The sequence below is a fragment of the Thunnus thynnus genome, chromosome 1 (genome assembly GCF_963924715.1).
Source record: "Thunnus thynnus chromosome 1, fThuThy2.1, whole genome shotgun sequence".
Taxonomy (NCBI): domain Eukaryota; kingdom Metazoa; phylum Chordata; class Actinopteri; order Scombriformes; family Scombridae; genus Thunnus; species Thunnus thynnus.
In genome coordinates, this window is record NC_089517.1 from 11264708 (window position 1) to 11288915 (window position 24208).

The window sequence follows — 24208 nt, forward strand, 5'->3', positions numbered from 1 at the left end:
TGGAAAACATGGAGGCAGCAGTGGCAATAACGTACTCTCTGAACGTACCTGTAGACATGCAATTATATCGAAAACCTACAATATTCATACCCTGAGATAAATAGGGCAAAATGCAAAACGTTTATGAAAACGTAATTCAGGTTAAAGTAAAAAACATTTTAAATCAAATTAGACGAGAAGCTACTTCATAGCAACAGAAGTAATTGTAATATGCTGTTTTTATCTCTGCACTCTCTGACTGAATCTTTTGTCTTAAATGTTTCCGAAAATAGAGATGGGTCTTTGCTCATTATTCAGCCTAACATCAGCTCAAATTATGCTGTCATAATGAAGAAAATTAGCACATTTGTTGCTGAGCAGCACTCTGTGTAGTAGATGAATAGAAAAAGTCTGCTAATAAATCTAATTTTCTGTCCAACACATCCTCATCTCCTTACCGCAAGACAGACAACGTGCTTTGGCACCAACTACCTTAACCTGCATGAATTGATAATCAGACATAGGGCCAACCACCTATATAGAAATCACACCTACAGTACAGTATGTGAGACCAATGTGCACAGTTTGGGTTTCTTTTATTCATGGCAAAACAACACACAAGCACGTGCAAAAGACTATGTAGGCAGTCAACGTCTGAATAGTACACTGACAAAGAAACTGTGCTTCTTTGGTTGTTCAAGCATTTCCCGACAGTTTGCAAAGGTACATCCAGCTAAATCTAATTCAGTCTAATGCAACAGCCCTGCAATAAATCCTACATTCATGAAGGTTATAATGTTCTGTTATTGATTAAACTGTTTTAGAGAAGTGTTGATTCAGCTTTGGAGGCTGTAGATTGTGCTGCTGTTGAATTGTATTATGCTATACTGAGAGGTTAGGGTTAATCTCACTGATATAAACTGGGTGACCAAAATATTAGAAACTTCTCCTCTCAGTATTTAAATACAGCACCAGTTTGCTGCTTCTCCCCCCACCAGAACTCACCAGTGGCATCAGTTGCGGTGATGTCAACATTGTGTCCCAGGATGAGACTGAGACAGTCCAGGTGTCCTCGCGTTGCAGCCAAATGAAACCTGGGAGACAAATAGAGAGATTGAGAAAATATGAGCTAGGACAGACCCACAGGACATGAGACAGCTAAGGAGTAGAGAAGGGCAAGTGAAAAAGTGATAGGATATAAGGAGAGGGGTGAAGGGTGGTGAAACCAAAGGACTGAGAGAGGGACTGCAAATTGATGCCTCGCTCATTGCTATCAGCAACGTCAGCATTCTGGAGGCCAATAACAAGAAACCTCTGGGAGTGATACATGAGTGCAGTGTTTTCGTATCAGCTTCACTTTTGTATACGTGAGGATGCCATTGGAGTGTATTCAGGCTACCAAATGATTAAAAAATGACAAATTACTTGTAAAAAAAGAGCTGCATGTTACTGTTTTTCTTTCCATCTCTCCTAATCTTTGTTGTTTGACCTTATTCAGACTGTGGGGATACTATAGTGATACTGATAAGGGTTCAAGTTTAAAAATATTCTTTGTGTTACACAATGACAATATTCAGCAGAGTTCCATCTGTTTGTTCACTGTCTGTTTGCATAGTGTGATAAAAGTAGTGGCCTGTATGGTAACAAACAACATAAGCTGATTTATTTCATTCAGGTTAGTTTTAAAATTCATTCTTGTCTTGGAAACAGCAGTAATAACTTTGAAGCTCAACTTTAAGCGAAAAAAGTTTTCAGAAACTCCATCTGAGCGCTCAATCTGCTATCACTGAAACTCTGAACAGCTACTAAACGGACTTTGTGGTCCAATTGCTTTGTTTAAATTTGATATTTAATTGCCTACTCAATTAAGCAGGTGGCACATACTTGCCAACATGTCTTTAATCGTCACTTTGCCTGGAAACATTCCTGTTCCCCTTCTCTGATTTAACCCACTGCAGCACTGCCGCCACTAGCCACGGAGGTCTGCAAAGCACTTGTGTGTAAACCAATCTCAGTCTGTCACTAACCCTGAGGTATCTGCCAAGGAGACAGCTAGGCTGCCACCTCAACACTGGCGCGGGTATTAAAAGCCGTGTTGATGGCCAGGAGATGCTGGTTCCCTGGGGAGCAGTGGAGGGTCCTGACCTCTCGGGGGCAAACGGTAGACAGGAAGCAGAAAAGAGCTATCCATGTGGGGGGGTATGGGTGATGTGACTTGCCAAGTGCAACTGTTCATGAGCAACAGCATTTTCCATAAGGTAAATGCTTCTGAACAATGTCAAATATACTGAAAAGATAGTGGTGGATAGTGATAATGGATTTCCTCAGGACTCTCAGTATTCACACACTCTCACACGACTCATCATTTCTTATTCATATAACAAAGAACTAACAGCTGCTAAGATCTTTTTAGACTGAAAATCATCAACCCCAACTGTGGAAACAAATGAAATACAGATTTGTTTTTTTTACCCTGACCCTCAAGGAGACTTGCATGCAATCAAAATAGTCCACACTTCATTAGATTAAATGGTAATAACAGTGGTCAGCATGGTCAAATGGACCAAACAGCACATGTCCGACACTGACCGAATACAAAGAATTTACTCTGTGGAGGTACACGGTGCTACCCAGCTGCAGACATCAGTAAAATGGTTAGAGATACATTTTGAGAGACTAATGGGTCCAGTTTTAAGAGACCACATTCAGCTATGTCATTTCATCTTCACACCTGCTCCTTGGGCGGCTTTCAGGTTGACAGTCTATAGGATATGGTTGCTATTTTCAGAGAGCGGACCGGGAAAAGTAAACCAGAGAGTATATACTGGTAGCTGAACTATATATATGATAATGTGTGTCTCTAAAGGCACAACAGTCAAAGCACTGTGCCTGCTGAAGCTTCAAATATTTCTTTGTTCCAACACTGATAAGAACTTATAATTCTCTGAACCTCTGACTATAGCTTGCTTTGTATAGTAAAACCCTGACATTTACATATAAACTGAGCTCCATCTCAACCTGGAAGTAAAATGCCATTTTTTGTTGACATTTTCTGATGTTGGAATGATAATGTAGTTAAATGTATTACAAGCAGAAAACTAGAAGGCTAACTTTACACTGAATCAAATTACTATGAGTGATGTAAAAGGGGTCACCCTCATTCAATTAACACACAAGCCTGTAGCTCTACAGAGCCAACATTACTTTATGACTCAGTTTGACTGCTCTCATAAGGGTTCTGTTTGCAAAGAATAATCTCTGATAAATCCACTACATACTATACCAGCACCAAACAGCACACAGGCAGAAAGCATCTATCTGGCGCATAACTTGAAGCCTGACGAGATGGATTCTCACATGATCTCGTGATGTTGTAATCCACCTGCCTCACAAGGTACGGTTTTTTGACAAAAGAAGGCACATAAATGTATAGTATAGTAGCAGTACTACCATTTTGATGCTGATTGGGATAGATAACATTTCTCAAGCAAGGTTCAGCCTTTCATTGTCATTCACTTTTGGTTCTACAACAAAATGAATGGCATGGACTGGCTGCTGTGGTTTGGAAATACACCTTTGAGAAACTCACATGTGGTCTATTAAATAATCAGTAAAGACAAAGTAAACATAATAAAAAAAACAGACTTGTCCTTTAAATTAGAAGTCATAAAAAGTATATTCTCAGCATGTCCTCAATATATCATCATATCAAAGTCACGCAACTGTGAAACTCATACTTATGCTATTTTTATTCTTAAAAGATACTTGAGCAAAAATTCATCACTGCTAATCCTAACAAACAATAGGCATGCAGCAGTATCTTTAGTCAGTGCCAGTTTCATGATGCAGGGCTAAACGAGTGACTGTCTCGAGTGGTGGATTTCTTTTGCTGCTAAGCCCTTGTCAGTTAGCTATCACAACTGCACAGAATGAGCAGGTGTGGTGAGTGTACTTACCTCACTGGGATCCAGCTAATGCCACAGCAGAGATATAAACTGTTTACTCAGCTGGTAGCCTCCATAGAAGAGTTAGAGCTAAATTCATTAGCTGGACACAGTGGGGCTAATCCAGGGCACACCAAATTACATATTGGGGGTAACAGTTTGTAATAAGTTTCCCCATAGAGGTCCTTGATAACAAGGGATCGCCATTCGACATTCCTTTGCTTGCTGTTGCAGCGGCCAGGATGCCATACTGACACGTGTTGGTCTGTGTGTGGCCCACTGAACTATAAGCAGAGTTGCTGAGTTGCAATTGTGGTTCACTTTTTGTTTTGGGGCAGACTTGGCAAAAGCTTTGCATAAATGTTAAGGAAGTGCGAAGTGTTGATTTTATAGTCAACTAGTTCTGGTTTGTACATATGCAGTAAACGACGAGCGTGACTGTGCTTGAGTACAACCACCTCTAGTCTATCATTTTAGAATTGGCAGCCGGGGTACTGGATTTAGTTCTGATGAATTCTAGCACCTTATTATGAGACCAGGCATTTATCAGGTTCTGTGTATAATTGTGTGTATTTACATGCACACGTGTGTACAATCACTGGTCTGTGCAGTGGTGCCACGAGAGAAATTCACATCCCGCTGAAAATACTCTGCACCTTTTTGCTTCTGGGATCTGGTGCTCTATAACCATATGCTTATGCCTAACTAAGCCTTTGTCAAAATAAACCTGAAGCACAGGCCAGAGACCAGCGACTTCTTCATATATCTGGGATTAAACTGAGGGCGCCTGGCTTCCCAAAATGCTGGTGTTGGAATCTGGTTAAATTTAGGGAAGAAAACAGAGTAACAGCTTTTTTTTCCTGACAGTTCATTTGATTGTTTTCAAATGATGTGGCTATTACACACATTATTAGTATGAGAAACTTGCAATATCTGTGCACTTGGATGTTCCAGATACAACATCAGAGAATTTCCTGTAGATACTTCAGATGGGTTGACCTACTCCCTTCCTCCACAACCTCCCACACACGCGCCCTCCCTATCCTTCTGTTCGCCTTTTTCTAATAATACCTAGTGAAGGGTGTTAGTCCAGCTCTTTGTACAAAACCCCCTAAAACCAGAGGTTCCCACTGAAAAATCCTACCATATAAAACACGGTCTTTCAAGATGTCAACTGATCCCGATAATAGCCTGCAGCTGGGCCTTAATGTATTACTAGATGTTGCAAGCGCCACAGTGGATCTGATCTGAATTTGTAGGGAGTCATTTCCTGTGGGGACTATACAAACAACCCCTGGCCAATGTGGTCAAGCCTCGAGTGGCTGCAAACATTCTTTATACCAACTCCCACAATGACCTCCAGAGGCAGATGGACACTAAACGGGAAATTTCTGGATACAAAAATGGAAACAATAATATGCAACTGCAATGCCATTTTATGCAGGGCAGCTGGATGAAGAGTTAAGATTGAAATGTGCAATAGGTACCATAGCTACCAGAATTTTTGGAGAATTGTTTTTGGAGGGTCAGACAGGGAGACTTGTTATTGATGTCATAAAGGGAGGTAAGAGGCAAAACTATTTTTGAATAAGTGACCCAATTGCAAAGGAATTCCCATCTAAGGATGCTTTATCTGGGAAAGAGGGTCAGGAATCTGTGTGGGGAGGCTGCTACAATGTTCGGAATTTGAGATGCTCAGCATGTTTAGATTAGCAAATATTCAAAAAAGCCTGTGCATACTGTACAAGGATGTATGTGTGTTGTTTATGTATGTGTGTGTGTGTGTATGTGTATGTGTTTACTCACGCAGAGCGTCCCTCCACATCGAGCTTAGTGGGGATGATGCCCTTCTTGCCGAGAACAGCGGCCACCTTGTCCACCTCGCCGCGTTCCACCGCCTTCATCAGCCGATCGTCATACTTGTTCCAGTCTGTGTTCTGACAATGATGATAGTGAATCAGACATACAGCATCTTTAACAAGACTTCTTCAACCAAATGGTTAAACAAACATGTTAGCAAATACATACTCAGTTTAACAGCATTTATTTTCAAATTATTTTAGTTGACTAGTAAATACAACAGGGACATATGAAGTCCATTTCTGACACAAAACCACTAGCAAGAATGACAGAAATGCAATTTTTTTGTGATACAAAAACAAATCTGAGTTAATACGGGATGTGCCAAGAATGCCTTGCACTGCAGTTTCACTCTGCCCATGAGTGATGGAAACCAAGTATGGGAACAGACTACTCTTAAGGCACAAAGGAGTCTGTGGGAAGCACATTTAAGTGGGGCACTTCAAACTGGAGGTCCAAAATAAACAGAGAACACAAGCAAACAATTTAAAACCTCAATCATAAGCAATTACGTATTATGTTTGTACACAACAGCAACAGACTGTAATTAATTAATAATGATTAATAAAAAATTAATAATATATGCACATGACTTTGACAACACTGTAGTTCTGAAGCACTTATTGAGCCACCAAATTGATCCACCAATGATAATTATCCCAATTGATCCATTTGCCCAAGGCAGTATTCCTTCACGGCATTAACACTTGGTTGAAGCACAGCTTTCAGTTCAATCAATATGTAGATGAAAACACATGAACATAAGAAACAGTAACCTGCAAAAAAAAAACCCAAAACTTTTAATGACAAACTGAAATCATCAATAATGAATACCTACAAAGTGCATGGAGGTGCATTTCAGCCAGCGGCTCATCTTTGGTGAGTGGAGCTGGTCCTTGCACCGTGCTACTGAAAAAGTTGCCAGTGTTCCGGTTTACAAAAGCAAAAATAAGAGGAAAAACAAAGTGTATAAAAAGAACCCTCAGTCTCTCAGTGCACTCAACCAGTGAGTGCGAAGAAAAATGTGTGAGAAGACAACAGGGTGACAGTTTGTATTGCAGTGGAGGTCCTCTAATGGAAGGCTCAACTAGGAGTTTTCCTCACTTGAGGAGAAGTTCATTTGGCAGGATTTTCTAAGCATTCCTGTGTTGCTCACGGGCTCTGCCTGTAAGTTCATCACTGCACAGCAGTTTAGTTGATAGTTTAAGGGAGAAGAAGGAGGAGTGAAAGAGGAGGAAGGAATGGAGGTGGAGAAGCAGTAGGGCCAGCCCTGCCAGCCCTGGGACCTGCCCTGGCCGGCAACTGCAACTCCCCCTCTGGGGGAAAGTCAGCTCAGCCTGGCTACCTCTCACCTCCACCAAGTGTCTTCCCCTCTACTCTCGCCTTTATCTTCAAATCATCTGTTCTGTCTTCTTTTTCTTTTGATACTCCTCTTCGTCTCTGGACTGTTTTCTATCTGCAAAAGCTGCAAGCTACTTGCTTATCAAGCTGAACTAAAGAGCTTCTCTCTCTCTCTTTCCCCTCTTCTCGTCTCTCTCAGTGGTCTCAAGCGTCTTCACCCCACCAAATGGCAAGGTCAGTCAGGCTCAGTGGGGTAAATATGTGAGCTCTCCCAGGTTTAAAATATCACCCCCTCCCTGGTAAACAGCGGTGGTGCAGACAGCCCTGCAGACTGGTTACCTCTTTTTTTTTTGACCCTCCAACCTTTCTGTAGTGACTGATAGGAAGACAGGGGCTAAGAATACATTCTGGACATGCCTGCATGATGAGTAATGGCTTTAGTGTCTATCACCACTGCCAGCATGAAACAAGGCCAGCCAAAAAGTCCTTGCTTACATTGCCACCCCCAACCATGCTCCCTGCTTGCCTCCATCTGAAAATATTAATGTCAGAGGGGGATTATGGTTTGCACATTTTAAGTGGTCTTGGCACTGACCCTTACAGGACAGTGGTGGGCCAAACGCTGCTGTTAACCCATCCATCTAAACAGGGTGGTGCGCCTCCAAAGCCCCCTGATCCTAGCTGCACGGTAGCAAGGTTAGATGTCAGCCTTTTTACAACCAGCTGTCTGAGACTGCAGCCCCACCACAAACAACTACGTTGCCTCTTCACTTACAACCAACATGGCAAACACTGCAAAAGTACAACTTTCACTTTTATTATGTAAATCATCACAAGAAAAAAAAAAAAAAAAAAAAGGTAAATAACAGCGATGCAATGAAGAAGGTTTAGGGGGGGACCCGTTTAATTTACACACTGCATCAGCTCCTTGTGGGCTCGAGTTACTGTCCGCTGCCAGACTGGCGTTAACAGAGCAGCACTGATATCCACAAACATGCAAAAAGACCTCCTCCACATGACATGTCATATGAAGAAGTAGGTGTCAACTTACGAAAGCTGCTCACCCTCGCATGGAGACAAAGGCGCCAAAATGGCACCTAGCCACGCGGCATACTGTACATCAGTCACGTAAATATCTCTCATGGGTGTGCTTGTGTGTGTGTGTGTGTGTGTATTTGTTTGGGAATCTGTTTATGTACTAGTTAATAATAGGACTGTTAGCAAGCAAGAGTTCCCACTGCAGTAGTCACTCACTTTCAAGGAGAGCTGGTGATATTGACACAATCGGATACCATGATGGGTTTAACAAGGATAATTTTGTCATATTTATGACTTTTAAAAATATTTAGTCCAAATTAAATGTGATTCATACGGTCGTGGAGAAAAACATTTCGTTTGTGAATATGATGTCCATAAATCTTTTTACTCTGAGCAGTGAAAGGATCTGAACTTGAATTACTAAACTGTAATGCAGCCTTTGAGACCAGGAAAGATGAGAACTGCAACACATGATGATATCTAGTTTCATATCATGACGTCAATGAATCTCCCTGCTTTACTTTCAAGCAGTGGGAGGAAACCATGATGAAATAATGATAACAAATTCAACCACGTAAATATTTTGTATTTTCACGTAAATTACTGATTTCAATACATAGTGATTTTTTTAACGAACATTTTGTTTTTACCCATTTTAAAGTTAGATCGTAAAATTGACATAAGATGATTATGAACATAATTTTTTTTAATCAATGTACTGCATGTGAAACCAGTAACCAAAATGTCAAAACAAAATTAGTAGGGAGTAGGGGTGTTTACCTTGTTTTAAATATGTTTTAAATCATGTTTTGTTTTAAATAGGTAAGTGCAGAGCAGTTTATTTAGATTAGATACTTTTTTCTGTTAGACAGGTAGACCTTTGAAAAAACTCTAAATTAGGAATCTTTTCTTGACATTTATTTATTTGGCCCTCACTGATCCTAAAGTCACTAACAAATGTGTTTTGCTAATTGTTACTTTATTTGTATGTTTATGTATGTTCTCAGTGAAGTATAAGAGACATATTGTAGTTTAAACTAAATCATTTTTATAGATTCTGCATTTTTCAATGGGGTGAAGGAATAGATGTAATTAAGAATTTTTAACAAGGTAACTTTGTAGAAAACTTTGTAGAAAAATCATATCAGACAAATTATTATTTAAAGCAGAGCGTTTTTATATGTCTTTAAACATGTCCGGAGGGGATCTTTAATACTATTTGCTAAAATGATTGTGAAACTTACAATAAATAAACTAATTGCGTATTCAGTCTGATTTTACAATGCTTCCCTTTCCCCAAGAGTTGTAACCACTTTCAGTTATATCACATGGTCTTCATCAGTCGGAGTTTGCTCAGGTGTCATGGGTCATAAGGTAGTAAGTTCGTCTTATGTTGGGATTGTCTTGTCAAACCGGTATTTCTAAGATCAAGCTTGATCCTTAACTAGATTGTTCTGATCATTTTCCATCAAGCACCAAAAGTAGTGTAGTTACGCTGCATCCTTGGTGATGTGACGTCTGAAGAGCCGTGCTGATGATGGAATGAAAGATATATTCAGCCCCTAGCTGCGTGCAACAACGAAAATGCTACCTAAACTTTCTATTTTTAAAACACAGTGACCTTAGGGACAAAACATCACCTGACACTATGAGCCAAGTTTGGCCTTTACCTTTCCACACACATTATTCTTGGTCTCTGATAATATTTCAGGCACAGACTCCTGTCATCTTCACTTCAGGTTTTCCATCGCTTTCTACAAGCTGTAATTCTTTCCAACACCTAAGTTTCCTGCCTCTCTTCAGCCCCTGGCCAGACTAATGGGTCTCCGATGTCCTGACAGATGAAATCATCGCGCAAGAAATATCTAACTGGTCATCTGATAAGACTGAGGCCAAGACCAAAACATAAAGCTATATGCCAATATGTTAAATGACACTGGTGTCCATTGCCAGACTGCAGTCACTGATATGGTTTCATAAGATTATGACAGTGGGGAATGATAGTTATCGCAGGAGACATCTTTGAAGAGACATTATGTCATGAAATGTCAATCTTTGACATTTTATGGGAGGACTAGATAGACATTTGGAAGAGGAGACCATTTACAGTATTTACAACTTCTTTCATTTGATACTTGAAATGAGGGATAAAAAGATGTTTCAAGGAGACGTATCACGCTTTTTGTGATTTTCTGTCATTTATATACTGTAGATTGTTGGTGTATGTGGACAGATGGCTGTCTCTTCTCACCTATGTTGCTAAGGTTGTTTGCGTTGTCCACTCACATATTTCGGAACAAATTTGGATTCAAACATGTATGGATGTATTCAAAAAGTTTATATTTCGAATAAAGAACGGGAAAAAGAATTGAAAACCGAATACTATTGTTTGTTTATGGAGCCTCCCAAGCCACTGGAAGTCTGCCGAGGGGCAGCTTCTGGAAGCTGGCCAGTCAGGATAGAGTGGACTCATCAGGAGGGGGAACCTTAAGGTAGCTAAACTGAAGGGCTGCATGAAGGACCAGAATGAAATAAATACAGAGTTTGTTTGAACTGTAAATCATGCAAATATATTCCTGCATGTTATGTCCCCTTCAAATCCTAAAACAAGGAAACAAACAGCGTTTTCTGACCCAAGTATCTCAATGCCCTTAATCTGGCTGATTTAACAACAGCACAGGAGCATACCAAACACTCAGTCTGGATTTCTAACATTACAAATCACAAAGTATACCATTACTGTCTAAACTAGGTTGCATCTTCCCATTTTTATACTGTGCTTACACCATAGCATTTAAAAACATAACAACAGATGCAGATCATGGCAGAGTACCTTAACTGCATGTGTACGCCATTATCATCAGTGCTGATAGTGTGAGAGACAATAAAATATAATTTCCTGTTAAAAAACATTCATAATATTTATGGTAAATAATGTCTAATAGACTAGTTTACACAACAATTACTGGTGCAGTGTTACTGTAACCAGATAGGGTGAGAGAAAAGAAATAATGATTATCTTGTAATTGACAAGAAACAACAGTAAACTTAATCATTTTTGCAACACTCATAAAATATACCAGAGCAATGACATCATGACATCCAAAGCTTGTCTTAACAACTGAAATAGAGTTAATAATATTCTGCTTGTACAGCTGCTTTAAAGGATTAAACTTTGTCTAACTAACAGCTCATCTGAATGCTAATTAAGTTTATTTATAAAGTACGCTATGACTTATTAGACAATTATTAAAACATACCAAATACTAGGAAAAAATACACAAACAAGATTTGATTTAAACCGCTTCAAACAAACTATAGGTGAAAGAAGAGATGTCTTGACGACCCCGATCACTTTTCAACACCAAGCACAAAATCATTACCTTTGGCTTGTGACCAAGCCCAAACAGGGCACCAATCACCAGTTTATATTTTTATATTCTATCCTCAGAGATACCCGTTTGTGACATTATCATAGCTGCATGCAGTTTGAATATCTCAGTGACACGCTGATTTATTGGTGCAATATAACCTGGCAGTGAAAAGCCAAAACTCTAGCTGCGTCAGCGTTAATGAGAGCCATAAGAGCAAGCCCACATACCAGCAACAGTGCCACAGAAATCTCTAGAAATTATGTGAGCCACAGCTGTTACCCAACATGGCCAGAGTGGTTATCTATTAAGAAACAAGTGAAGACTAAAGCAAGAGGGTTGATTACCTGAAAACATATTTTGTTTTCTGAGTCAATCAGTCCTAAAATAAGTGCTGAGGAGTTGACAGCATCTAATATTAATTCAGTGGGTGGTTGATAAATAATTACAACTCCTTTCTTCCCACTGCCACCTTCAAACAACCAGCAGGGATTTTTTTTGGGACTGTTGTTAGCGGTAGCAGTTTTACACTCTCCACCCCCCTCAATCTCACCCCCCTACTAATCTCTGAGCACAGACTTGTGCATGAAGTGGCGGACTGTGCAACTGTCTGGGCATGTCGAGTGGAAGTGAAACCCCTCAGGGGCAGAGATGGAAAAGGGCGGGGGAGGAGAGAAAGAGACCGAATGTGTGAGATGAACAAAATGTGTAAAACAAGCGGAGAGGTGAGAAAGTGACAAGATACAGCATTCCTGCAATCAATATGTCGATATATGACAGGTAAGTTGATGCTTTAGAGTCAAAGACCCTCTAGGAGCAGGACAAGCCCCCAATGATGGTTCAGGCCAGGTGTCCAGAGGAAAGAGGCACCCTGTTTTTGGTATGTACATAAGGCACTCGCTGCATATCTTGGTAGCTGCTAAACACAGGACCACTCTTGCTGGGCAGAGTGTGGACTGGATGCAGGAGGCCTGACAGACATACACGCCCTCTGGTGGTAAACAGGAAAATGACAGCTCCCTTTCAAAGCCTGTGTGTCTCCTGGGTGATCGCTGGTCTTCTTGAGTGGTTACTCTTTGTATTAAGGAGAGTCCCTCGTCTCTTTGCATTGTCAATACTTCAGTAGTCACACTAATACATACTCTCTAGAGGGGTTAATGCTAATTTATATTATAAATGATGTTGCAAGCTAATTGCAAATTTATGAGAAAAAACATTAAAATCTGATATAAAGGGGTCAGCATAGTCCCTGCACCAACTGGTGTACCATTATCCCTTTCGGCTGTGTGTGACCTGTTCGCCACAATGAATGTGTACATACTTTCACAAGCTGCTACTGAAAGCTGGATAAGACACGTTACACTTATTTGTTAAAACTAATGTCATCACTGTACAGCACGTCTGTTGTTTTGCTTTTCTTGTCTTTAAAGATATGTTTGATGGCCAGAGGCAGAGGAAGAAGAAACTGGGTCGGGCATGACACGAACCAACAACACAATCATCAAACATGTGTCCTGCGCAGCTGGCACGGTCACAGATTGCCATGTTTTAAGTTCTGAGAGGTGCGCTCCGACACAAGGACCAATTGGTGAGTGATGGTGATATTGACAAAAATAAAATATCACAATATTATTTTAGTAATGGGAAAACATGCTGGGTGCAATGGGTGCACTGATACAATATTTAATATTAGATGATGGATGGATGGATGGATGGATGACATCATCTATAACAGTCTTGTACAACAATTCAGAGAGACAAACTCACAAAAGACAGCAGATTTTCAATAAGACATCTAAATTCACAGCAATAAATCCCTATAACAAAAAGGAACAGTAAAAAGAGCACATCAAATCATCTCAGACCCAACTAATCCAGCTCATTGTCCAGTCAGTCTGCACAGAACTGTTGTGATGTGTGTGTGTTAGTGATTTCCGATTGTGGCTTTGTGATTCTTGTCTGTGTAATGGTATTGATGGAACTGTGCTGTTACACGCTGTACCAGAACCAAATTCCACCAGCTTAGCTATGTGGTCATTAAAGTGAACTGAATTGAAGGTACAGTCTGTGGACTCCAAGGTCTAGCAGTAATTCATTTAATATTATTTCAACTCAGTGAGAAACTCAGTGAGAAAAGTCAAACTGTATCCAGTTGACTGGAATGCAGTCTTTGAAAACAAGAACATTTTATATATTACAATAACCAAAATTCCAGATTCAACCAGTATCTATCATATGATTATACTCTTATCATGGTACAGAGCTGGGTGATATACAAGTGCCTATAAAAATCATTAAACTTTTTTCTTTTTTGATGACTTTTTCATGTTTTCTGACATTAAATCAGTGTAAATGTACATTAATTGGGCCTCTATGACAGTAATCAATAGAAAACTAATCTCAAAGTGAAAACAAATCTTTAGACATTGACCTATGTTAAGTATAAATATAGACCACAAAATAACTGAGTGCCCTTTTGAAGAGCAACAGAAGTACTGAATATATCTCTCAAAAGTACGTAAGGCAATAAGGTCAATTCTAAAGAAAATAGAATAAAATCATGCACAGTGTGTAAATCTGCCAAGAGCAGGCTACCCTCACAACCTGATAATGACTGATAACAAAGGTCTGTTTTACAATAGTTCAGTTGAGGCTGGGCCTGTTGACAACACAGGAACACGCTCTGTTAAAGTGGAACATTGCTATTTTCCTGTTGGCCCGTTTTAGGAAATCTTCACTTGTGTAGCGATTGAATCAAACATGGAGACTAGTCTGTCCAGCTGCTGGGTCACACCATTTTAGATGACTTATGACCCAGGGGGCAATGCTTTTCCTTGCTATTTTCTCCTACTTCCGACACCCGCTGCCAGGCTGAAAGATCAGCTGCCCAAACCATTTGAACTTTGCCCCTGCCAACTCTCCCGAGTGAAGACTGTCTCCAGAGGATCATAAAAAAAACAGGGCGGTTTCTGAAAGACTTGACTGTCATTCATGAGAGATCTGTAAATATGGTCCACTATCAGTTGTAGATATCTCAAAAAAAATAAATAAATTGTTGAATCGGAACAAAACCTTTCCTGGGGTGATACTATCTTATCTTTATTGCCTTTATCCCAAATGGATTTAGTGGATTATACCCATAATGTGTTTTATCAGAGCTTTAAAGCTTATTCAAGAATAGTGTGCAATTACTACTAAAGGACTGTTTTATCTTTAAAGAGAAAAACTACATGTCTTCAAGAGGACCTTAAAAGGAAACACATTTGCTAGATTATTTAAATGCACTGCATGTTTCTGAAGTCAAAATGATAAAGATAAAATAAGAGAGAATTCACTAAGAAGACATGATGACATTGTAATGCACAGAGTAAGTTCATATGTTTTCCACTGCAAGAAGATGAGCCTCCCAGTTTCCAGTTTCATAGTGTTAAAAGGACAAGTGTGTAGGATTTATGGGGATCTATTGGCAGAGACAGAATATATTTTCATAAGTAAGTTTTAATTAGTGTTTAATCACATGAAAATGAGAATTGTTGAGTTTTCATTAGTTTAGAATGAGCTGCGACCTCAACACTAGATGCCACTAAATCCTACATAGTGGTCCTTTAAATCATGACATTAAGTAAAAACGATGAATAGAGGATATCCCATCTTTTTAGGAATCTATATCAACTGAAATAAAATGGCTACAGTAAAATCAAATGCTGATCTTTCCTTTAGAGTATGTTACTGTAGAGCTGCAATGACTAGTTGAGTGACAGAAAATTAACTGACAACTATTTTGGTAATCGATTATCATTTTGAGTAATTTTTCTCTGGTTCCATCTTCTTAAATGTGATTTTTTTCAGGCCTCTATGATAATAAACTGAATATCTTTGGGTTGTAGACAAGATATTCTAGGTTGCATTTGGGGGCTTTGGGAAACCATGATAGACGTTTGTCTTCATTTTCTGACATTTTAGAGACCAAACAACTGATTGATTAATCAAGAAAATAATCAACAGATTAATCAATAATGAAAATAATTGTTAGTTGCAGCCTTACTCTGCGTTTTGTCCAACTTAGCCTGCTAGTGTTACAAAGCCTTTACAGCATTTACAGTGTGAGCATTTTGCTGCATACGTGAGTGTGTGAATTAGAGCTGCAACGATTAATTGATTAGTCGATCGATAGGAAATCAGCAAATATTTTGAAATCAAATAATTGTTTCAGTCATTTTTTAAGCAAAAATGACAAAATCATTCTGCTTCCAGCTCCTCAAATGTGATGATTTAGTGATTTTCTTTGTCATACATGACAATAAACAGTTGTTTTTGACTGTTGGTCGCACAAAACAAGACATCTGGCAAATTATAACACACATTTTTCACCATTTCCTGACAATTTATTAGACAAAACAATTTGGGCACATCGGTTCACGTTACTTTGAGTTCTGACACCCGGATTGGCAAAATACACGATTCGCTGATGCTGACAAATCTGTTAGTGAATCTTAACATAGTTCATCTATGTTAATATGAAAGAGAGGGGAGAGAAAGATGATTTCTAGACAATTTATTAGACAAAACAACTTGGGAGATTGAATGTTCAATCAGTGAAGATGAATTAGACATGCATAAAACACACATATGGTGCTGCGTGTAATTTCCACCAAGCCATCATGCCAGATATTTTATTACATGACTATTTTGGTGGGGCGGATAGCCTTCCAAGATTTACCTGCCAAACGGAAAATCTACCCGCATTTGGCGCTTAGTGGTTGTTAATTTCGGACACTAAGTATATTGCATATATACTTACATTTATATGTAATCTAAGAATAGGTTTGGACTTTGGACGCAGATCGGTGTCACTTACCACTTCCAAAAATCACCACTTTCTTGAAAAGGTCAATAAAAAAATGGATCTAAATGCAGTAAACAAACGAAATGTTTCACAGAATCTTAGAAAGATGCAGTGTTGTGAGAAAATCTGTTGCCACTGGATTTTGAAAATAACTAAATCCATCTCACAATGATTCATTGTTATAAGGCACCAGTTCTACAGCTAAAGTACCCTTTGTCTGTAAAATGTCAGCAGCTTAGCTGACACATTTTAATGGCCATCGTTGAAATAACAATGTGCCCCAGCAGGAGAATGAAAAACAAGCGTAGTTATTGGGTTTGGCTGTAGATGGCTGCTGGTATGGCTGATATTATTCCAGCTGATGATGTGAAGATAAAAGAAAAGAATAGGGCAGACAGAGAGCCGTGGGGGCTATAAAATGATTTCCAATCAGCTAGTCAGGAACTATTTAGGTCACTAATGCAGGAAAGCTACAGCAGATTAAGAGGACAATTAGATTTTAAAACACCTTAAAATTAGCATTTTCAGTGCTACCAGCTGATCTCTGTGCATGTTTTCCATGACAATATACTCATACAGAGTGATGTTATGATGAAGCTAATGGGAATCCTAATAAATTAAATGAAATTAAATATAGGGCACACATGATAAACCATAAGGTAATATACACTGAGGAAGAAGGAGAAACAGAGACGCAGACAGATAAATTGGAGTGTCTGCCACCCGTGTTTATACTCCTAACAGTACTTAACGAAGCTGAAGGGAACGTTAGGAAGAATGAAGGCTGCTGTTTTGATCTCACCTCAAGAAAATGATCAGGCAATATAAGGGAAAACACCACGGGAGTCTTTGGTCTTCCATGACCGTATTTGGTTAATCGAGGAACTCTTGGGGCATGCCGGTACTTGGGCACAAATACTGGTGATGATGCTTGTTTGGCCAGCACTCACAAGTCGTCACACACGCACGGGCAGGGAGAGGAATGCGAGTGGAGGGTTGGTCAAAAGGAAAGGGCTTCAGAAAAAATGTTTATACTCAAAACAAAAAGATTTGATGGAATGTATTAAATAAAGGTTGCTCAATGCCATTAAAAAAAAAAAAAGAAAACACCTTTCATTTGCTGTGTGGTAAGTCAGGTTATAAAATTGCCATAACCGCAAGTTATGCAACACACTGCATTCCAATAAACACAAAGAAAATGTTTTCCATACAGTCACATCTGTTAAATCTTACATGTAAAGACATCAAATGAGTAAAATTATGTAAAGAAATGAATTACAAATACTAAAATAAACAAATTGTATTATTATAAAATGACATTTGAGCTGCTGTAGAGATAAGAGGGAGGCAATTAAATTCCTGGTAAATGAGACTCGACTCCCATGATGCAAGATAAAGATCAGGTAAGTACAAGCAGGTACGAGCTTGTCCCTCCAGCAAGTGCTCCACCTTTTCTTTACTATGACCGAGCTCTGAGTAAGCAGCTCTGAGTGCAAAAGTCTCCATCCACCTCTCCAAAAGCTTTCAGGCCAACATATTGTAAATGCACCTTTAGAAAAGCCGTCTCGAATCAGAAAAAACATCACAGTCAGTGAAACAAAGCCAAGGCAGTAAAAATAGACTTTGGCAGACAGATTTGGCATTAAAAATAAAATTTGGCATTGAAAACAAACTCCGAACTGAGAAAGGAAACATTGGCATTAAAACACTTGTATTTAAAAAAAAAGTTTGGCACTGAAAAAAGTTCAGATGAAAAATAAAAGACGGCCATTACACAAATTAATAAAAATCTTCTTATCTTATTTTGATATTTTTTGCATAATGTGTTTTTCAATGTCAATCATCAGATTTTTCCTTCATGTCTGTCTTTTTTTACACTGTCATTTTTTTTTTTCCAGTGTCACTGGTTTTCAGTTTCAACTTTCTGTTTTTCATTTTTAACTTTCTGTCACTGTTTCGGTGTGACCGGCATGATGACGCAGGATTTGGGCTGCTGCTGCTGCGAGATGACTGGCTGTTCTCACCCGGTCAGCAGCTTCTCACATCTCCGAAAAATTATTTGGATAAACTGACCACATAATGGGAATTTACATGGTTATTTACTCACCTAAAAAAAATAATTAAATCTTAGAGTGAAAATTACAACAGTCTGGTTCAAAATCTCCACCATGATGCCGTCCTCGGATATCCAATCTTCGTCGGACCGCAAGGCATACTGGGTAATGTAGGCCCAGAAGTTGAAACTGAAAACCAGTGACACTGAAAAAAAGCTGACAGTGTAAAAAAAAACAACTGTAACTGTAACTAAAAACATACGATGCAAAAAATATTGAGATTAAGATTGTAAGATTTGAATGTCTGCGTTTTATTTTTCAGTGCCAATACAACTTTAAGAGTGAAAAGACTGAGAAACCTCAAATGAGATTTAGTTGTGAACCAGTGATGACATTTTGCTGTAGACGACACTAAACATAAACAAGGCTCTGTGGCTATGTTCACATTACAGGCCTTAATACTTCATTCTGATTTTTTTTTGTCAAATCCGACCGTTTTGTGTTGATGGTTACCATCAATTTTTACATAAATGTCCAGGATTATTTGTTGTGTTGGCAGATAATACAGGTGATGAACATGAGAATGAGAAGGATCTGCTGCTAGCTGCCCTCATCACTGTTGTTGCTTTCCTCCATGTTTACTTTTACCAGGATGTGAGGCTCCGACACTGAATGATGACAACAGGCAATATGCACATGTGCAGAGAAGTGAAGCATTAAAAAAAACCCACATGAATTCCAATCTGACAGCGGTCGCGTAGGCAGAGATCATATATGAACCACATATGCTTAGACCAGATCTGTAGATCTGATATTTGGGCCACTTCAGCATGTAATATGAATGTAGCCACCACATGCTGTCTCTTTTCTGTACAACAGAAGCCACTATGACTTTTGCAAAAGTGTCAGAACTGCCCCCAAATCGTTATTGACTTCATGTTTCAGATAAAGCAGAGACACTTGTCTAATCTGCAGAGAGACAGAAACACACACACACACACACACACACACACACACACACACACACACACACACACACACACACACACACACGAAGCACACGAAGCACAGCTTGATGAGGCTTAGTCTGAGCTATTTCACAGCAGGTTGTCTCTCATCAGCAAAATCTTTGTGTTCTCGTTGCTCAGCATGCCTGACTGTACATACAGTATGTGGGTGCAGGTCTGTGTGTGTGTGCGCGTGTGTGTGTGTGTGTTTGAGCTGATGTCAGCTGCAGCCCAACCAAAGTCAGTCAATAAGCCCCCATCACATGCCAGCCTCCCAACATTTCTCCATCACTAACCTTTGCGCACACACACACACACAATTCACATTACACATAGTCTGTGGAACGCATGGTCCATTTAATCACACATGACAAACAAACAATATACAAACAAAGACACACATGTATAGCACCACCACAAACCGACACATGTACGCTCCCTGGGGGATGTTACACAGAGTGAGCTCTCTGCTTCCTGCAGGGCGTCGCAGGCACGGCATGGGAGCGCAGACGGATAACACTGCTGAGATGACCTCATGGCTGCCCCCATGGAGCCAGACGTTAATCCTAAAAAAACAGACCGTCACGCTACCACCTACAGCCAGCACCACATCCAGCTTTAAACAAACTTCCGCTGATCCTGTCTGAGAGTTCGCCTCCTACAGTGAATATAAGTAAAATGTCAATGTGAACAAATGCAGTGAGACTAAAAAAAAATGCTGAATTTTGCAGAAAAATATTTCTCAGTTGGTTCTTTAGTCCAATCGAGATATCAACAACTACTATCCAGATTGTCATGAAATTTGATATCGGTATTCATGTTCCCCTAATGACTTTGCTGACCCCCCTGAGAGTTTTCCCTCCAGCCACCATCTGGCCAAAATTTCCACTTGTGCTCTAAAAACAATGAAAATCTAACAGGCAGATTACAATGACATTTTATAGACAATAAACACTTTTCATTGAGGACACTGCATGAGTAGTTTTCCTCTTGCTCTACAATCAGGCCAAAATGTCAACTTTGCATAAAAGATATGAACCCTTACAAGATGTAAACACCTCATGTAGATGACAACATGGCTTTTTCTGTGTTTATGTGGGCTTTGTTTAACATCGCAGCTTCTATGGGGCCACTAGCAGGGCTTTAAATTATTATTCATACCAAGACATTTACCATCTTCCCTTAACACTTAAAAAGCTCATCTGAAAGCACAGATTAAAACTTAACCTCTTTGTATTTCTATAGAAGTTAAAATAAGTTGGTATATACATATACATTTGTATAAAAAGGACAATGTGTCTTATTCTGTGTAATGTCATTTCATAAACGAAATCTTCTGTGGAGTCACACACCACACAGCAATATTTATGACTGTACATTTCACTGTTCTGGATGAATGGGGAAAAAATGTTTTTTGAATGATAAAATTGGCTACTGTTTCATCTCTTGTGCTCATGTGTGACAGCAGTCTTTGCTCCATTGTGTTCATGTGGGACAGCAGTCTTTGCTCCATTGTATAGCATGAACATCTTCCTGACAAGGCAGCAAGCAGACCAGTAATTTAGTCTGACAGGCGCTTGTCAGAGAAGATAGGAAAAGTCTGACCGAAGATTAACTAAAATGAAACATTCAGTCTAAACCAACTCAAACTCAGAAAGCAAATTAAAATGCATATTTTGAAGAAGAGGCAGGGAGGAAAAGAGGATTTTTCAAATCCAAAACCCTCTCACACCCAGCAGCAGAGGGTTAAGAACGCCTGCTGGGTGTCTAAACATCAGAACCGAAACTTGCTTCTTACTTGATTACGTGCAGTTGGTATTGAGAGCCTTAGGAGGCTGCAAACATTCAAGTTTCCACTCAATTGTGATGCTTATTTTATAACTCAACAAACTTCTCATCTTGCCGCAATGCTACAGTTTTAGACACACTGGTTCAACTTCAGCAGACGTTTTGTTCAGATGCAATTTCTCTGATTATGTGAAAGACATCTCAAATGTAGACCACAGTTTGCGCTGCTATTGTTGCCATGGGCTAAGAGACATATATGTCCACAATATTCATGTTTAAAACCAAGTGCAATTCTCAATTTTGAAAAATCTCACAAAAGGATAAGGCTTTGTTTCTGCATCAGACATTTGTCCTACACAATGATCTCATCTAATTTACCATATGATATGAATTTTTCATATGCGACCATAACAGTAGCTATTATTTAATAGCTTAAATAATTACTGTAACTCTTCAATAGGCAGCAAAATATATAATCACTGCGATCTCAATGCAGTTAGCCATAATACTGCTACAGGTGGCTAGTTCCTGAGTTTACTTTCATTCAGACTCAGAAACAAACTTTTAAAGCGATTCATGTAAATTCTATTTACTCCTGACAGTAGAATAAACCACTATAAACCAGTCATGCAAAAAAAACCCTGCGATATACCGTGAAACCGCCTGGATCTTAAAAAATACCGTGATACAAATTTATACCGCCCAGTACTACTGTATACTGTATTGTATTGCTGTACTTTTCTAACGAATTTATGGGAATTTATGGGAAAACTGGAAGCAAGCTGTATACAGCGCTGGGGTTGAAATCGCAGCAGGGAACCATTACAAGGCTCTACATAGAGCCACAGGCGCTCACAACTTTTAAAAGCCTCAGCATGCTATCTGTTGAATGCCAGTGGGAGATTGAACAAATTCATTAGTTTACATGATGGTTTTGGCTTTTATCACACATAAAAAATTTGGTGTCATTTTATCAAGTTTGATTGGGCATTTTGTCTATGTTCTGATTCTTCTTTTTTGGAAGCAAGACACCACAATCAACTGATCACCTGATAACAAAAAATAAAGAATTATGCATTAGTTTAAGCGTTATGGCTACAGCTGCAACGATTAGTAGGTTAATCAATAAGTTGATTGCGAGAAAATGAATCAATCAATCTTTTAAAATAATTTTTGAAGAAAAAATTCAAGATTATCTGTTTCCAGCTTTCTAAATGTAAATATTTTCTGGTGTCTTTTATCTTCTGTGACAGTAAACTGAATGTCTTTAGGTTGTGGACTGTTGGTCTGTACAAAATAAGACATTTGGGGATGTCAGATTTGGGCAATGGGTAACCGTGATTGACATTTTATAGACCAAATGACTAATTGATTAATCAAGAAAATAATCAACATATATTAGGTAATCAATAATGAAAATACTTGTTACTTGCAGCCCTAATTATTACTGTGATTATGGACATCAAAAACACTGTATCCCAACCTTATTCCATTTTCTTATAAAATTGCAGCAAACCAAGTGACAGTATTTCTCACTTTGCAGAGAACAACTTCTACTACTATCATAGTTCTAACTTCAACACTTCACCATTTAATGACCCATTTTTGTAACTTGTGTATGGCTCATCTGCAGACTGTTTCAGCAACTTCATAATCTTATCACTAAATGCAAAGACACAACTGAAAACATCAGATAGTTATCATGCTCCTTTCTCTCAGCTCCATTCACACCTTCTTTTTGTTAAAAACAACCTTAAAATCAGAGTTGTTTCTACTTCCCGACAATAGAGTCCAGCTCCATCTGCCTCCTCTTGTCCACCCTCATCAACACCTCCCAGTCCTGCACTCTATTTTGTAAAATAACACCCCTTCAAAGGCGAGGGAGGCTCTTAAATTTCGTCCGCAAGGCGCATGCCCACGGGGGGAGAAGACAGAAGAACAGGCTGATCAGGAGCACAAAGAAGCAGGGAAATATGCAGACAAGCTCCCCTTACAAATGAAAGGGAGTTTTAAGTCCAAAATCCTGAGATCTGAAAAGTGGAGGATAACACAGTCTTAAGAGAGGTGAGGGTGCCCCACCAGAATGGCAAACCTGACACAACTCAGCTGATATTAGTATGAGGCCTGTTGTGCCCTGAGCAGCAGCAACATCAGTGTTGTTTTCTGATACAGATTTAATAAGTAGTCATGTTACTGTTAAGCCTGTGAGTCACATTATGCTGCCAGAAGCAGTAATATAATCAAGGGCCAAACACAGGGCTGTCTAAATTGGAGAGTCGACAAATACCTGAATGAATGCTTTATCCTTGATTTACCCCTTTCATTACACCGTGCTGTGTCTTTGCCTAAGGGACGTTTCTCATTAGGTGAGTGTTTAACCTGTCACCAAAAAAGGCTTACCAAGCTAAATGACTGGCTGCTATGGTCAGCCTTAGTTTGCCTTTGAAATCGTGTACGAACTAAATGACAAGGGAGTTGCTGAGAAATAAAAACAAGCCTGAACTTCAGGAAAACAATTCAAGGTCAAGTCCAAAAGCAGAAGTTGTAAAAACTAAAACATCAACAGCTAACAAACATGGAGCTCCAGCAACTTGCTGACTGAGTGATACTCAGGACCATAAAATATACTGGTAGTAACCTCTCATTTACTAAACACATGCAACAGTATGGTGGTGCGGGCAGACACGGCTATTTCTTCTCAAACATTTTGGTGTTTTATAACGAGCAAGCTGCTAATGAACCTGTAAAAGTATTAATATTTTGTTTCTTGCACCTATTTATTATTTTGCACGAGTCCTTACGTCTGTTCAGTGTTGCACTGTGGCTCCTGAGGAACAACATTTTGCTTCAATTTATATAAAAATGAAGATTTGTGAAAATGATAATAAAACTAAACTGAGCTGAACTAAAGGAAGCGTTTGCTCTGAAATTAATGTAACTGGCAGATCAGTCAACCAGAGGCAATTAGACAATCAATGCT

The 24208-nt window shown here is 39.2% G+C and overlaps 1 protein-coding gene across 3 annotated transcripts in view; it reads right to left on the minus strand.

Annotated features, from left to right (window-relative positions):
• The window catches only part of uacab (uveal autoantigen with coiled-coil domains and ankyrin repeats b), a 51363-nt gene that overhangs the window by 18721 nt on the left and 8434 nt on the right, over positions 1-24208 (minus strand). For 2 of the 3 annotated variants that reach the window (XM_067584266.1, XM_067584275.1), the window contains exons 2-3: positions 5730-5860; positions 985-1073 (exon numbers count right to left, since the gene is read on the minus strand). In XM_067584266.1, coding sequence (XP_067440367.1) covers positions 985-1073; positions 5730-5860 — 220 coding nt within the window. Of the gene's footprint in view, positions 1-984; positions 1074-5729; positions 5861-6621; positions 7364-24208 lie in introns of those variants that run through there. The other variant, XM_067584283.1, reaches the window with a different exon arrangement.